The 15,377-nt window shown below is 42.3% G+C and overlaps 1 protein-coding gene across 4 annotated transcripts in view; it reads right to left on the bottom strand.

Moving 5' to 3' along the window:
* Positions 1–463: 463 nt before the first annotated feature.
* Positions 464–15,377, bottom strand: part of ARHGAP28 (Rho GTPase activating protein 28) — a 178,796-nt gene continuing 163,882 nt past the window's right edge. For all 4 annotated transcript variants that reach the window (XM_058677033.1, XM_058677031.1, XM_058677032.1 and 1 more), the window contains 3 exons: positions 12,513–12,637; positions 3,333–3,397; positions 464–951 (listed from right to left, as the gene is read on the bottom strand). In XM_058677033.1, the coding sequence (XP_058533016.1) occupies positions 869–951; positions 3,333–3,397; positions 12,513–12,637 (273 nt within the window). In that variant the 3' untranslated portion in view covers positions 464–868. The remainder of the gene's footprint in view (positions 952–3,332; positions 3,398–12,512; positions 12,638–15,377) is intronic.

Raw genomic sequence — 15,377 nt, 5'->3', positions numbered from 1 at the left:
ATATAAAAAGGGTAAGTTTGATCAGAAAAGCAAACTGTGCCTGGCACAAGGCAAGAGATATTCATTGAGCACCATAACCATGAAAAGAGGTCATGTGACGGCTGACTACGAAAGTAGGGTTATGAGATACTCTTTGTCAGTCTTCTTCATTGTGGGGACCTGTGCTCGCAAAAGAATAAGCTTTATAACTATTGACTTCAACAGACAATGGCACAGAAGTGTTCACTTGTATCAGAACACTGAAGTCTTAATACACTGTGATGTTCGTAACAATGCAGTTTCTTAAAAACGGAAGTTCTTCCTCCAAGGGAGGAGCAAGTCAGAGCATAAATATTGTAAGTTTCATGCTAGAAATGAATTAATTCCCTTTGGAAAGCAGATCAGTATTAATCTGGAAGGCAGAGAGTAAGGCTATTTCTGGCATTGTTCCTCAAAGTGGACAATATGAGTATAGAACATATATATATATATATATAAAGGTCTCTTTCTCCTTGTGTTCTGTAGCCTTGGCTACATGAAGAACTTACTTAGGCCCTGGTATAAGGCCAAGTTCACTTCTGCTGAGAAGTCAAAGTACCAGAAAGGATTAGAGTTCCATATTTCACAGAGTTCCTTTCTTCTGGAAGGATCACATCCTCTTTCTTGGCCCTTTTAACAACGAAAATGATGAGCCAACTTCAGCTTGAATGGCGATCCTGGTCCTCTCCCACTGTTCATGTTGACCATGCTGGAGACATAACCACTCAGGGACCATGGAGCACTGAGAGGGGCACAGATTCAAGTGTGCCAAAGCACCTTGTTGGTTTTCTCCCCTCAAAGTTAGGATTGGCTTGGCATGTAACACATGATGGATATTGCAAGGACTTGGTTAGGGCTTAATTACCCATTCTGCTTGAGGATTTTCATGGTATACATCCAATATAAATGCATCTGGATCCAGGCAATGTTGTCCTAGAAGGAAATGAAAATCACAGAACATCCCTGAGAGTGTACACTTCAGTGTGCGCACCTCATGCCTGTGTGTTGGCACAGCTCAAATAAGGCCAATGACATTCTCTCAGCCACAAGTATATACTTCCGGAAGCTTCTCGATAAAGTTCCCTCTATCTAGTCTCCTGTCTTCCTTCTATCCTTTCCCCTTTCACTTTCTCTATTCCTTCCTCCTTTCCTTCATTGTTTCTTCTTCTTTCCTTTTTCCTCTCCTCTTCTTGCTTCTCCCTTTTCCTTCCCCTTTCCCCCTTTGCTTCTTTCTCCTCTTTGTTGCTTCTGTTAAAATATTTCAAGCAAACATGTAAGCCTGTGAACAAACCATACATACTAGACACAGTCAAACTTTTCCCTAGGCTCACCACATCAAGCCAAAAATATGATAGCTTGTTTGGGTATAAAATGATCATGCAGATGTTAATACCTGCCCTCTAATGATTTACAAATGATAATTTGACCAGGTCTAGAGAAACTTCCCATCACTTTGTTTCTTTACTGCATAAGTAATACCCACAGCTCAAACATCTGGAAATGTTGATAACAAAAAGGTCATTCCCTGGAAAAGGACACTTGGCACTTTTTAAAATGTAGGATGCTTTTGCAAAACCAGATATGGGCTTGCTGTTTGCTTCACTCATGTGCCAAATGTCTTGTGAGTGTTGCTGTGTGCCAAGCAATGGTCTAGGGAGCCGGGGCTATATCAACATACATGGCATTTGTCTTCAGGGACCTTCCAATACACATAAACAAGTATAAGATAAAGCAAACTTGATGGCAACATTACCAGAGAAAAATCAAATAGGGAATATGTGGTCGGGGAGATCTCACTGACAGGACAGGTGTTAGCAAAGCCCCAGAGAACTGGGAGAGTAAGAAATGGGGATGTCTGAGAGGGAAACCAGCAAGCAAATTGAAAGTCCCCAGGCAAAAGACATCTGATGACTGATGAGCAGGTCTGGTATTTGAAGGAAAGTCTGAGATGCAAATGTGATAGGCAGCAGGTGGAGTGAGCTCACCCAGGAGGCTGAGGATTGAGAAAAGGGTCCTAGGGATTGTGCCTTGCAATTCCCCAAAGTAGAGTGCTTACGAGGTCAAGGAATAGCAGGCAAACAAATGAATGACGTTGTCAGTGAAGCAGGAGGAAAGTTAGAAGCTCAGGTCATCCTTGATGTCAGGAGATGAGAATGCTTATCTGATTTGAAAGCCAGAATGAGAAGGCAGAGAGAGACACACACAAACTCCACCTGCTGGTTCATCTCCCACATGGTTGTAGCTATTGTAATGGCTGGGCGCTAGGCCAAGTCAAAGGCAGGAGAGCCTGGGACTTTCATCCCAGTCTCCCATGTAGATACTAGTGGCCCAAACTGCTGGGGTCATCTTCTGCTGCTTTCCTGGGTGCATTAGCATGAAGCTGGATTGGAAGTGCATTAGCCGAGACTCAAACTGGTGCTTTGATACTGGATGCCAGCTTCCGAAGAAGCAGCTTAACCCACCATGCTACAAAGCTATTTCCAAGCAGTGCTTTTTAAAAAGGCAAAAAGATCATTTCAGGCAGTCTCAAACACAGAATGAATGACCAGCTTGCACAACACAAGAGTTTTCTGGTGACCTTGACCAGATTGATTTTGGTTAGGTATGAGGGGCAAGGCTTGACTGGAGTAGTTTCAAGAGGGAGCAGCCAAAGGAATGGGAGTCTGGCTACCCAGTGAAAGGAGTTGCATGTGAAGTGGATAGAGAAATGGGAGTCAACCTGATAGGTTTCCGAGAGAGTGTGAGCATGGCAGAAACTGTCAACAGGTTTTTTGCAGAGGGAAGGGATGTGGTTGGCAGGGATAGGCTGATGACGCAGGAAAGAATCCAGGCTCGCGTGGAGAAGGGCCCAATGGGATGCACACGCCCTGGAGGTTCCAGTCAAGGCCACAGAGGGGAGAGGAGGATCCGGCAGTCTTCAGAAGCACGGAGGAGGAATTTTCTTTTGACTCCTGTTGCCCGACCCTCACTGCTCACCCACCACCAGGGAAACGGGAAGAATGAACTTTGGCGAAGAGTAAAGACAGGAAGAATCCAACAGAAAGGGTATCTTGGGTGTGAACGTTCCCAATTTTCTTATCTTGTGCGGATCTCCAAAAAGAAGTTTTCCAAGTGTCACACTAAAAAACTCAAAAGTTTACTTCAAACCAGCAATGTAAAATGCTTTTTGAATTCTGAGTTTTAAAAATCAGGAACTTACTGGTTTTGGACATTTAGCTCAAAAAACATAAAATGCATCTTAATCACAACAGGAAGATGTTTCCACTAGTGCAATCATGAAATTTAAGTGTCACAATTATTAAAGAAATGCTTACCTATATTTCCTCCAATCTCATATAACCTTTGGTTCTGAATCTTGATAGATTCTGATGGACTATGACTAAAAAAAAAGAGAATGCACTATAACTCAACTCTCCATTAAGACAGGACGGTACATTTGCATATTAAGTAACACAGCCATGGACATTTCACGAGCCTTGATGTGCTACACCTCCTATATTAGGAATAAGTAATTCTGACAACAATTTCATGTGTGGTTGGCACAAATGAGCGGCTGAGATCCAGAAGGGATGGACTCTCCGTTATCTCTGACAGCTGATTCCAGCAAACCTGCGGCTCCATTCCCAGCAGGTGATGGCTCCTGCCATCAGGGCTGGCCACACAGCAGCTGGGCATTGAGTACTGCCTTGTCAGGGCTCACACTACCCTCTGGCCAAAAAGAAATCAGGTTTCATTCCAGTACTATCCAAAAAAGGAACGCAACCATCTCGGCCCATGTTGCCTGGTGCTCTGCACTTATAAGGTTCAGATCTCTCTTTATGAAAGGAAATAATTGCCTAACCTCATTTTCCCACCGCCGTGCTGAGACAGTGGAATCTGAAAGGCCACTGCTGATCCGCGTTTGAATTCGAAGCAACTTGGAGCCTGGTTATTTTTCCACTCCTTAATCGCAAACAAAAAGGATGCATCTTTTGTCTGTTTCAAAGTTATATTTCAGGTAATATCCTTGTAGACTTGAGTGTAGTTGTGACTTAAAAAACTACAGCTCCTGTGTACTCTTTACCCAACTTCTCCCAACAGCATCACTGTAAAACACATGTTAACACAGGTGCAATATTGCAAGCAGAATGTCACTACAGAACCATTCAAGACCCATGACACTTCCATCACCACAACAATGCGTCCTGTTGCCTGCTTTTTTTTTTAAGATTTATTTTTATTGGAAAGTAACATATACAGAGAGAAAGAGACACAGAAAGATCTTCTGTCTGCTGATCTACTCCCCAAGTGGCCGCAATGGCCGGAGCTGAGCCTTTCCAAAGCCAGAGGCCAGGAGCTTCTTTTGGGTCTCCTACATGGGTACAGCGTCCAAGGCTATGGGCTATCCTTAATTGCTTTCCCAGGCCACAAGCAGGGAGCTGGATGGGAAGAGGGGCTGCCGGGATTAGAACCAGCGCCCATATGGGATTCCAGTGCACGCAAGGCGAGGACTTTAGCAGCTAGGCCATGCAGCCGGGCCCCTTGCTGTCTTCTCCTAGCACATTCGCCTCACTCTTCCAATCTGACCCCATACTCCACACCCTGCACAAGCACTACCCCATTCTATAAGTTTATAAGTCTGCATGTTTTTCATTTCAGGAATGTTATATAGGCAGGGATTTGGTCTAGCAGATGAGAAGCTGGGTAAGCCATGATGGCTATGTGACGAGAATATAATTAAAATCCCCAAACCATAGTCTTGAAATGTAATACACATGTCACATTATATATAGTTTACAACTTTTTGTATCCAACATTTTTGTACCTAGAATTTTGCATCTAAATTTTTTCTTAAAATACCCATTGGGTATATTTGTGTAGGTCAATTTCTAGGTTTTCTATTCTATTCCATTGATGTGTATCTTCCACTGCACTATCATGACTATCTAGTTACACTTAATATTTAACAATATGAGCATCCTACTTTATTCTTCCTTTTCAGTATTATTTTAACCGTTCTAGTGCTTGGGTCTTTATATACAAAAAATTTTTTTAAAGATTTATTTATTTTTATTACAAAGTCAGATATACAGAGAGGAAGATCTTCCGTCCGATGATTCACTCCCCAAGTGAGCGCAACGGCTGGTGCTGTCCCGATCCGAAGCTGGGAACCAGGAACCTCTTCCAGGTCTCCCATGCGGGTGCAGGGTCCCAAAGCATTGGGCCGTCCTCTACTGCTTTCCCAGGCCACAGGCAGGGAGCTGGATGGGAAGTGGAGCTGCCAGGATTAGAACCGGCGCCCATATGGGATTCCGGCATGTTCAAAGTGAGGACTTAAGCCGCTAGGCCATGCAGCCGGGCCCGTCTTTATATACAAAATTTTACAATGAGCTTATGCATGTTTACACAATGTCTTGCTGGGATTTTATAAAAGCGGAATAAAATTTATGAGGGAGAATGGGCACCTTTTGAGAATATCCCCTAATTCATGAAAATGCACGCTCGCTCTCTCTCGGTATGTCACATTTTTAGGCCCTCTTCGATTTCCTTTACAACATTTTGCCATTTTACAGATCCTGTACATAACTATTTCAGTTTATGTGTTTCTTTTGGAGTAACTATGAATGGTATTGTGTTTTTTATGCTTGATTTGCAGCTCAGTTTTTCACGTGCTCCAAGGTAATCGATTTTTTGCATGTTTGTTTTTGACTCTGTGGCCTTGCTGAACTAACTTATTTTTTTAAATGGAATTTTAGGGCCTGGCGGCGTGGCTTAGTGGCTAAAGTCCTCACCTTGAACACCCGGGGATCCCATATGGGCGCCGGTTCTAATCCCGGCAGCTCCACTTCCCATCCAGCTCCCTGCTTGTGGCCTGGGAAAGCAGGAGAGGACGGCCCAAAGTTTTGGAATCCTGCACCCGCGTGGGAGACCCGGAAAAGGTTCCTGGTTCCCAGCTTCGGATTGGCACAGCACCGGCCCGTTGCGGCTCACTTGGGGAGTGAATCATCGGACGGAAGATCTTCCTCTCTGTCTCTCCTCCTCTCTGTACATCTGACTTTGTAATAAAAAATAGTAATAATAAAAAAAAGTTTAGGGGAGCTGGAATTCTAAAAAAAAAAAAATGGAATTTTAAAGAGGATGATAAGACCATTTGAAAATAAAGACTGTTTTCTTGCTTCCTTTATAATTTGTATGCCTTTTACTTCTTACCTCTGACTTGGTTCTGTTGCTTTCATTTTCTGATATTGTATGTTGAATGAAAACTATAAATATGTACGTCCTTTTTCTAGACGTTAGAGGCAAAGTGGCCTGTCCTTGGTCATTCAGTATGAGGTTAGCTGTAGGCTTCTGCAGCCATCTTTACAAAGTTTTGGAAACTGTGTTTTCCTCCTTCGCTGAGCATTTTGTTTAAGAACTCCTGTCAAATTCTGTCAAAGGCTTTTTCTGTTAACTGATGGGCTTACATGATCTTGATCCTTCTGATACATTAAGGTGATTTAAATGCTGAAAAATTTTGAGCATCTGAATTAAATCCCACTATGTCACACTGGATAACTTTTTAATACATGCTGGAGTATGCATTAAATTCTATTTTGTGAGGATTTTTGTACCTAAATATGAGAGGTATTTTTGTTTTACTTTTCTTTATGTTGCCTTTGCTTTTGGTAGCAGCAAAATAATAAGAACTTCATAAAATGAGGCAGAGAGTATCTTGTTCTCTTATGTTTCTAGAAATAATCATACTACAGGAGCGATTATTCTTTTTTTGCTAGATGTCCCCAGTAAAATATTTGGGCTTGGAGGTCTCCCTTTGAGACATATTAAAATCACAGATTCAACATTTAATTGCTATATAGGACTATCCAGGGTTTGAGGTTCGTGTTGGTTGTGTTTCGGCCATTTGTGGATTTTTGTTTCACCAATATTCGCTATCATTTTTCGTTTTTTTTTTTTTTTTTATTCTTCTGCTTCCATTGGGTTTATTCTGCTGTTATTTTCCTACCTTCAAAAGGTGGGAATTTGGATGACTGATTCTAGATTTTTCTTAATAATATAGCATTTGACTACAATTTGCTCTCAAAATAAAAATTGTCTTCCTGCATTGCTTCACCTGAATTCCATATATAATTGATTCACTGTAATTTTTTTTTCATTGCGTGCATTTTAAAAACATTTCCTTGAGAGTTCCACTTTGACCTACATCTTCCTAACAAGTGTTGGTATAGGTTTAGAGTCTTTGGAGATCACCAAATTGTCTCTCTGTTATTGATATCTGGCTTGATTCCTATGTATTCTCCATGTAACTGTTTTGTGCCTTACAGAAAGATTTATCTTTTAGATAAACATTTTTTTTAAAAAAGATATATTTATTTTTGTCAGAAAAGATTTAAAGAGACAATGAGAGACACAGAGAGAAAGATCTTCCATTACTGATTCATTCCCCAAGTAGCCAAAACAGCTGGAGCTGAGCCGATTCGAAGCCAGGAGCTTATTCTGGGTCTTTCATGTGGGTGCAGCGTCTCAAGGCTTTGGGCCATCCTCTACTGCCTTCCCATGCCACCAGCAGGGAGCCGGAAGGATCCCATGCGGGGGGCTGGTTCATGCTGCCCGACCTCCCATCCAGCTTCCTGCTTGTGGCCTTGGAAAGCAGCACAGCATGGCCCAAAGCCTTGAGACCTTAAACCAATGTGGGAGACCTGGAAGAAGCTCCTGGCTCCTGGCTTCAGATCAGCTCGGCTTTGGCCGTTGCAACCACTTTGAGAGTGAATCAGCAGACAGAGCATCTTTCTGTCTCTTCTTCTATCTGTATATTTGCTTTTCCAATAAAAAAATATTTTAAAAGCCCCACTATAACATAAAATTCAGTCTGAACAATTTTTAAGTACGCAGTTTCACGGTATTCATAACTTTGTCCAACCACCACTTAGCATACATCTCTGAAACTCTTTTTGTCTTGTAAAGCTGAAATTCTATGCCCATTTTACAACAAACCCTGTACCCTGGGTCACCCCGGCCTCTGACAACCATCATATCACTTTCTTTCGCTATGATTCTATTTCTATAAGTGAAATCATGCAGTCTTTGTGAATGGTTTACTTCTCTTAGCACAATGCCTCCAAGGTTATTTGATACTACAGCATGTCAACATATCTCTCCTTTGTAAAACTGAGTACTTCTCATTTTTTTATATATATTCACATATTTCACATTCTGCTTATCTTTTAATCTGTCATTTTGACTATTGTAAATAATGCTATGAAGATGTGAATATAAATATCATGGGGGAACCCTGCTTTCAATTCTTTTTGTAATGCAGCCAGCAATGCAACTGATGGATCCCACGGGGAAGCTATTTTTGATGTGTTGTGGATTTGCCATCCTGCTTCTCACAGCAGCTGCACCATGCCGCATTCCTAACGGACAGAGCGCAGGGGTCCGGTTTCTTCACACACCCCCACTCCACCACTTGCTGTTTTCTGCTTCTGAAAGCAGCACACACCCTAAGAATGCAATCGTTATATTTATTTTTAGTTCTTTGAATTAAAAGTCACATAAAAGGGGAAGACCACTGATGCATCTATGAATTTCATTTTTAAGTTAGAGATAATTTGATAGGTTAGCAAAAGTACACCTTATTTTACTCTGATATTTTACCATTAATAAGCAGTAGTTTATAGGAGACTGGAAAAATTTCTACAATAAACCCTCTTCTAAACTTCTAAAAAGAGATTTGAAAGAGCTACACAGAGAAATGGAGAGGGACTTTCTATGTGCTGGTACACTCCCCAAGTAGTTGCAATGGCCAGGGCTGGGATAAGCTGAGGCCTAGAGTCCAGAGCTCTGCTCAAGACTGCCATGTGGGTAGGGGCCCCAGCACTGGGGCCACTTTCCAGCACTTTTCCAGGGACAATAGCAGGGAGATAGATTGGAAGCAGAATAGCTGATATTTTCCTTTAGACATTGTTTTGGGGCAGGTGGGTAGGCAACAGATTCTCTTAGTTGTCCTTCATCTGAAAGTGTTTTCATTTCCTTCATCCCTCTTGAAGGATATTTTGTGCTGAATACAGAATTCACAGTTGACAGTTCTTTTCTTGCAGTACCTGAAAAATCAGCCACATCCTTCTGGCCTTCATGGTTTCAGATGAATGCTTTCCTGCAAGTTGAGGTGATGTCATCCTTAGAAAACGCACCATTTCACTCTGAATGCCTCAGGCTTCTCTCCGGTTTTGAATTTTACAATTTTTAACTATAATGTTTTGCTTTACCACAATTTGAGTTCACTTAGCTTCTTCAACATACAGGTTTATGTCCTTTGCTACTTTGGGAAACCTTCCTTCACATTTATTAAAATACTTTCTAGGGCTCGCTGTGTGTCCCTTCCTTTGGGATCCTGATGATACTAAATCAAGCTCTTCTGATATCGTCTCACAACTCCCTGAGGCTGTGGTCATTCTTTCGATGTGTCCTCAAGTTTGTGAATTCTATTCACTAAGATCCCTACTCTACTACTGAGCATATTTGGCAAGGTTTTAGCTTCATCTATTGCATTTTTCAGTTTTAAAAATGAGTGCTTCTTTCTTTGTTGAGGTTTCTTATTTTTCATTTGTTTCGAAATATTTCATAAATGCTTGTGGAAATGTTCGTTGCGATGGCTGTCGAACCTTTGTCAGGTCATTCTAACATCTGATTCTGTTCAGTGCTGGCACCTGTTGGTGGTCTTTCCTCATTCATGTTGTAATTTGCCTGTAAGGAGTGATTTTTGCATTGAACTGTAGACGTTTTGAGATTCTGGATCCTCACTGAAGCTCTGTTTTTGGGCAGGCAGTCACCCTCATAAGGTTCACCACAGATCTGGGTGGCCATCTATGTTTAGTTGTCTTGCTAGGCCTCCGTGTATGTGGGACACCAACTGCTGCTGCTTTATTTCCTCTAAGTTAAAGGGCAGATCAGCTCCCTGCTGGGCTCTGCTGCCACCAGAGCTGGGGAGACAGAGGCTGTTCAGGCTTCTTCATTCCTTCTAGGTCTCTCTAATACCAGAAAAGAGGGAATGGAAGTACAGTGCAATTATTCTCACCTCCCAGCACCTGTTGTCCCAGGAGTTCGATGAAGGCTCAACCTTCCATGTGGTCTAATACCAGGAGGGAACAGGATGCCGAGGAGAAGCCCAGTGTGTTGATGGGAATGGATATTGGAAGCTCAGCTCCTCCGTGGTATTGGTGACCCTGAGAGGGGGAGCGTAGCCTGCAGCTGGCATTGCACTGTCTCGTCAAGTCTCATCACCAGACTGTACAGACGTGACTCGGGCTGGGAATCAGAGCCTGACCTGGCTCTGCTGGGTGGAGGATGGGAGAATACTCCGAAAACACAGAGACAGTGGGCATTGTTTCCTCTCAGTGCTTAGCTCGAGTAGTCGGTCTGGGCCTGAAGGTTTGCAGTGATCAGTCCTCTGGCTGGGGGAGAAGGCTTTTCTGGGAGCTCTTTGTCGTCTGGGCCTGTTGTCAGTCCCAAGTGAGAGGTTTCTGTAGTGTCTATGTGGGATTCAGGGGAGGCCTAAGGAAACTTCCAGAAGTCATCAGTGTTGTTTCTTAGGGCCTATCGTCCTGGAAGTAAACCTCTTTCAGTCTTCTTGTCCATTGTCATGTTCTATGCAAGGGTTTAAGGTGCAAACGAAAAGAAAGGCACTCTTCCTCCCTTCTTATTTACTTAAACACAGCAGACAGTGATCAGACAAGGCAGCTAGGAAGTAAGCCTGGGATGATAAGAACCAGAACTTGGCCAGTTTACAATTTTTAAACTGAAATAGGCCATAGTCCTTACAGGAGAATCTGAATAAGCTGCTACAAAGGGTTTGTTGCAGTTGTAGTTCATTTTTATTAGAAATATTGTCTAGCCACAAAAGTTAAGTTTTCATAACACATGTAACTAAGCATCAGTGGGATGCCTAAATCCCTGGAATGACACTTCAAGTGCAGAGCAGATCTGCCTACAGGTACTATTTATAGTATTTCAGGTCAGCAGGAGACAATTAGAGATAAATGTCTTCTTGGTCTCTGGTATATGAAATGAATCACAGAAGGGGCAACTCCATGGGACACCTTTTGTTCTTTCTACCCTTCCTTTCTAATGTAGTCTCTCATTTAAAATGTGTTTATGCACACAAATATAAACCAATCTATTCATATATGCACATAAATAACTTATACACATCATCAATATAAAAGCTGACCGAATTTTCAAGTGGATATATCATGTCATCAGTACCTTTAGCTTACAGAAAGAACTTGGAAGCTGCCAAATGCCTTCTTAGTCACCACACTTTCATCCCCAGCAGAGAGCCACACTCCTAACTTACAGATTAATTTCACAGGCTTTTCCTGTCTCCCTTCCCTTCTCCTCCTACGCCTCTCTTCAGTTTTTTCTTTCTATCTCTTTCCTCCTCCCTCCCTCTTGCTCTCTTCCTTCCTTCCTCCCTCCATCTCTCCCTATTTCTAGATACATCTCTCTCCCAAACTCATCCCTCCCACTAATCTGCCTATCACTTATATAAGCTTGTCATTTCAAAAACATATATAAGTTGAATTATATAATGTCTATACTTTTGCAATTGCTTTTCTTTGCTCAACAGGACTACTTTCCTTAAATACAATCAGATGTTTTTTTTTTTTGAGAGGCAGAGTCAGAAAAAGAGACAAAGGTCCCAAACACTGGGTCACTTCCCCAAAATCATAGGGAGCACGTGGCTGGGGCAGAGCTGGTTGAATCTGGGAGCCAGGGACTCAGTGCAGGTCTCTCACACTGGTAGGAACCTGAATACTTGAGGAAGCAATTTTTTCTCCCAAGGATCTATTAGAGGAAACTTGGAACTGGGATCAGAACTAAGATTCAAACCTATGCACTTCAATACAGGATGTACGTCTCTCATGCAACACCTTATTCACTAAGCCTAACTCCCACCCCAGAAATTCTCTGAAAGCATATCCATCAGATATCCTTTACTGCAGATCATGAAACTACAATTGTTCCCTAATGCACAAATTTAGAACCCTCAGGGCAAATGTTAGTCCTTGAATCAATATACTCAGACAACAATTATGATTTATGCTCTTGTAAGACAACTGGCAGACACGCACAGAATTTGTGTAAGTATCATCCAGAGCCTAAGGGTTGTTGAAGGTGTTAAAAGCCACAGCTTTGAGCCCGCAAGGGAACCCAGCCTAAACACACTCCTGGAAATCTACCAACATACTTACAAAACTAGCCATAATTTTCATTCCAATAGAAGGTAAAATTCCTTGAGTAAATGAAGACATGAAGACAGACCGTATCAATTAGAAATTTGTAGAAATTCCTTTTAAAAAAAAAACCTGTTGTCACCAGCACTGTATTGTCTATTAACCATCTTCAAGGCAGCAAATCTGATTTTCCAAAGGCCAAATCTGCAAAGGCCAGGAGAGGTACTCAATGCATGCAAGCTCTGTTCTCTGTTCAGAGCACTGCCTTCAGGCTCTACTCACCTGTTCTCATACTCAAATTTCGCCAGTATGTCTTTGGCTGTGGTTTGACTGTTCAGCTGAATGGCCATGGACACCTTTGAGAGAAGCGGAGCATGGACCCGGATGACTCCTTCTGGCACATCAGACTGCCAAGAGGAAAAATCCAGGTCATTCCATCAAACTAGCATAAACAGAGATCCAAGGACTGCACTTCTGAGACGGACATCTTCGACATTCAGCTTAGGGAACCATGTAAGAATGACCAGCTTCTTCTAGAAGGAATCACCTTTTTCTCATTTACCAGGAGACTCACTAATGACTAAACTGAATCTTGGGTTTTGCTTTTACTACATAAAAAAGGACTTTCTATAATGCCTTAAAGGTAAGACTGGGCTCAAACTGGACAACTACATAAATACAAAGTTTCTAATAATTCAATGTCCTAAATAAGTCAATTTAAGGCAAAATTCTTAACTTGAATATATCCTAAGAAGGCTAACTTTCAGAAAATTTTAAGAAATAATTAGATATTATGGCTTCTTCAAATATAGAAGGATATCACATGCTTTCTCTCATGTGTGGAAGATAAGAAATACTGTAAAAAAACCAAGTGTGGATCCCTATTCTTTGGTATATAAATACTCACAATTGTGATTCTCACTGAATTATATCAGTTAGGCTTACATAATAATATATTCCTCTTTCCACATTTAATCTTTGTCTTGATTTCCACATTAACTGATACTAATATATGTATCCACTGTTGTTTTCTTTCTTTAAAAAAAATTTAGTTATTTTTATTGGAAAGGCACATTTACAAAGAGAAGGAGAGACACAGAGAAAGATCTTCCATCTGCTGCTTCACTCCACAAGTGGCTGCAATGGCCAGAGCTGAACCAGTCCGAAGGTAGGAGCCAGGAGTGAGCCAGGAGATTTTGCTGGGTCCCTCACATGGGTAGAGGGTTCCAAGGTTTTGAGCCGTCTTTGCTGTTCTCCCAGGCCACAAGCAGGGAGCTGGATGGGAAGCGGAGCAGCTGGAATATAAACTGGTGTCTTTATGGGATCCCGGTTCATGCAAGTAAAGCATTTAGCCACTGAGCTGTCGTGCCAGGCTCTACACTATTGCTTTGAATAAGCAGTATGTAAGTGTGTGAGTGCATATATCTATATCTATATCTATATCTATATCTATATCTATATCTATATCTATATCTATATCTACCTATATGTAAAAATGGCAAAATGCAGGCCTGGTGTGATGGCTCCGTGGCTAAATCCTCACCTTGCATGTGCAAGAATTCCATGTGTGTGAATGCTCATGTCCCAGCAGCTCCACTTAACATCCAGCTTCCTGCTTGTGGCATGGGAGAACAGTAGAAGACGGCCCAAAGCCTTGGGACCCTGCACCCACATGGGACACCAGGAAGAAGCTCCTGGCTCCTGGCTTTGAATTGGTTCAGCTCTGGCTATTACAGTCACTTGGGGAGTGAACTAGAAGATCTTTCTCTCTGTGTGTTAATCAGCTGCCATCAACCTCCTGGACCTCATTCCACATGTACACTTGCAACTGGACCCCAGGAAGCTGGCTGGTAGCACCACGCACAGCAATGTGCCTTGGCGTTGGGGAAGGAGGTGTCTACTTTCCTAAGATGCGACTGGCCCATGGACCTTGGAGCACTGGTCTACATGGAACATTCAAAGACTGATGCTTCCTGGTGAAGTTTCTTTCAAACTCTGAATTCCCAATAAATTAGCTCTCTGCCTAGAAGATGAACAGAAGTAAATTTCTATTTGTTTCAGGATGTGGCCACTGTCAGGTAAACATTAGAAACAACTGTGTTCTGCAAGGATGGATTTCTTAAATGTCAAGATTTACATGAATCAAATCAATAACATACCCTAGAATGAATATGGGTTGAATATTGTTGCCTCATGAGGTATACTGATGTGTTACCCTTCTGAAGGTGGCCTTTTTTGGAAACAAGTTCATTGAGATGTGATTAGTCAAGAGGAGAATAAGGTGGGCCCTTAATGTAATACAACCAATGCCTTTATAAGAAGAGCAGACATTGGGACCCACAGAGAGACCCACAGGAAGATGGAGGTAGAGACTGTGGGGTTCCAGGGCAAGTTAAGCAATGCCAAGGACTGCTGGCCTCATCAAAAGCTAGCAGTAAGGCAAGGAACAGACCCCACCCTCACAGTCCTCACAAGGAATCAATCCTGTTAACACCTTGAGTTTGAATATTGAATCTTCAAAACCACAAGAGGAAAAAAAAATGTGTCCTGTTTTAAGTCACCCTGTTTGCAGCATCCCATTGTGGAAACCTTAAGAAATGAATATCAAATATTTTATTTTATTTTATTTTATTTTTTAAATTCAGGTGGATATGAAATAGGCTTTATTTATTTTTTTTTAAAGATTTTATTGTTATTGGAAAGCCGGATATACAGAGAGGAGGAGAGACAGAGGGGAAGATCTTCCATCCGATGTTTCACTCCCCAAGTGAGCCGCAACGGGCCGGTATGTGCCGATCCGATGCCGGGAACCAGGAACCTCTTCCAGGTCTCCCACGCGGGTGCAGTGTCCCAAAGCTTTGGGCTGTCCTCCACTGCTTTCCCAGGCCACAAGCAGGGAGGTGGATGGGAAGTGGAGCTGCCGGGATTAGAACCGGCGCCCATATGGGATCCCGGGGCTTTCAAGGCGAGGACTTTAGCCGCTAGGCCATGCCGCCGGACCCGAATATCAAATATTTTAAAAGAAGGTTCATTTTCAGCAAAAACCAGGAAAGCATGTCAGGGGGGTGGATACTGAAGGAACTGCATTGGTCGAGGGTTCCTTGCTCCTTGCAGCCAAGACTGCACACCTAAAATACTCCTTTGATC

Source organism: Ochotona princeps, chromosome 18, assembly GCF_030435755.1.
Source record: "Ochotona princeps isolate mOchPri1 chromosome 18, mOchPri1.hap1, whole genome shotgun sequence".
Lineage (NCBI taxonomy): Eukaryota > Metazoa > Chordata > Mammalia > Lagomorpha > Ochotonidae > Ochotona > Ochotona princeps.
Note: the sequence above shows the minus strand (reverse complement) of the source record. Positions and strands in the feature narration are given on the sequence as shown.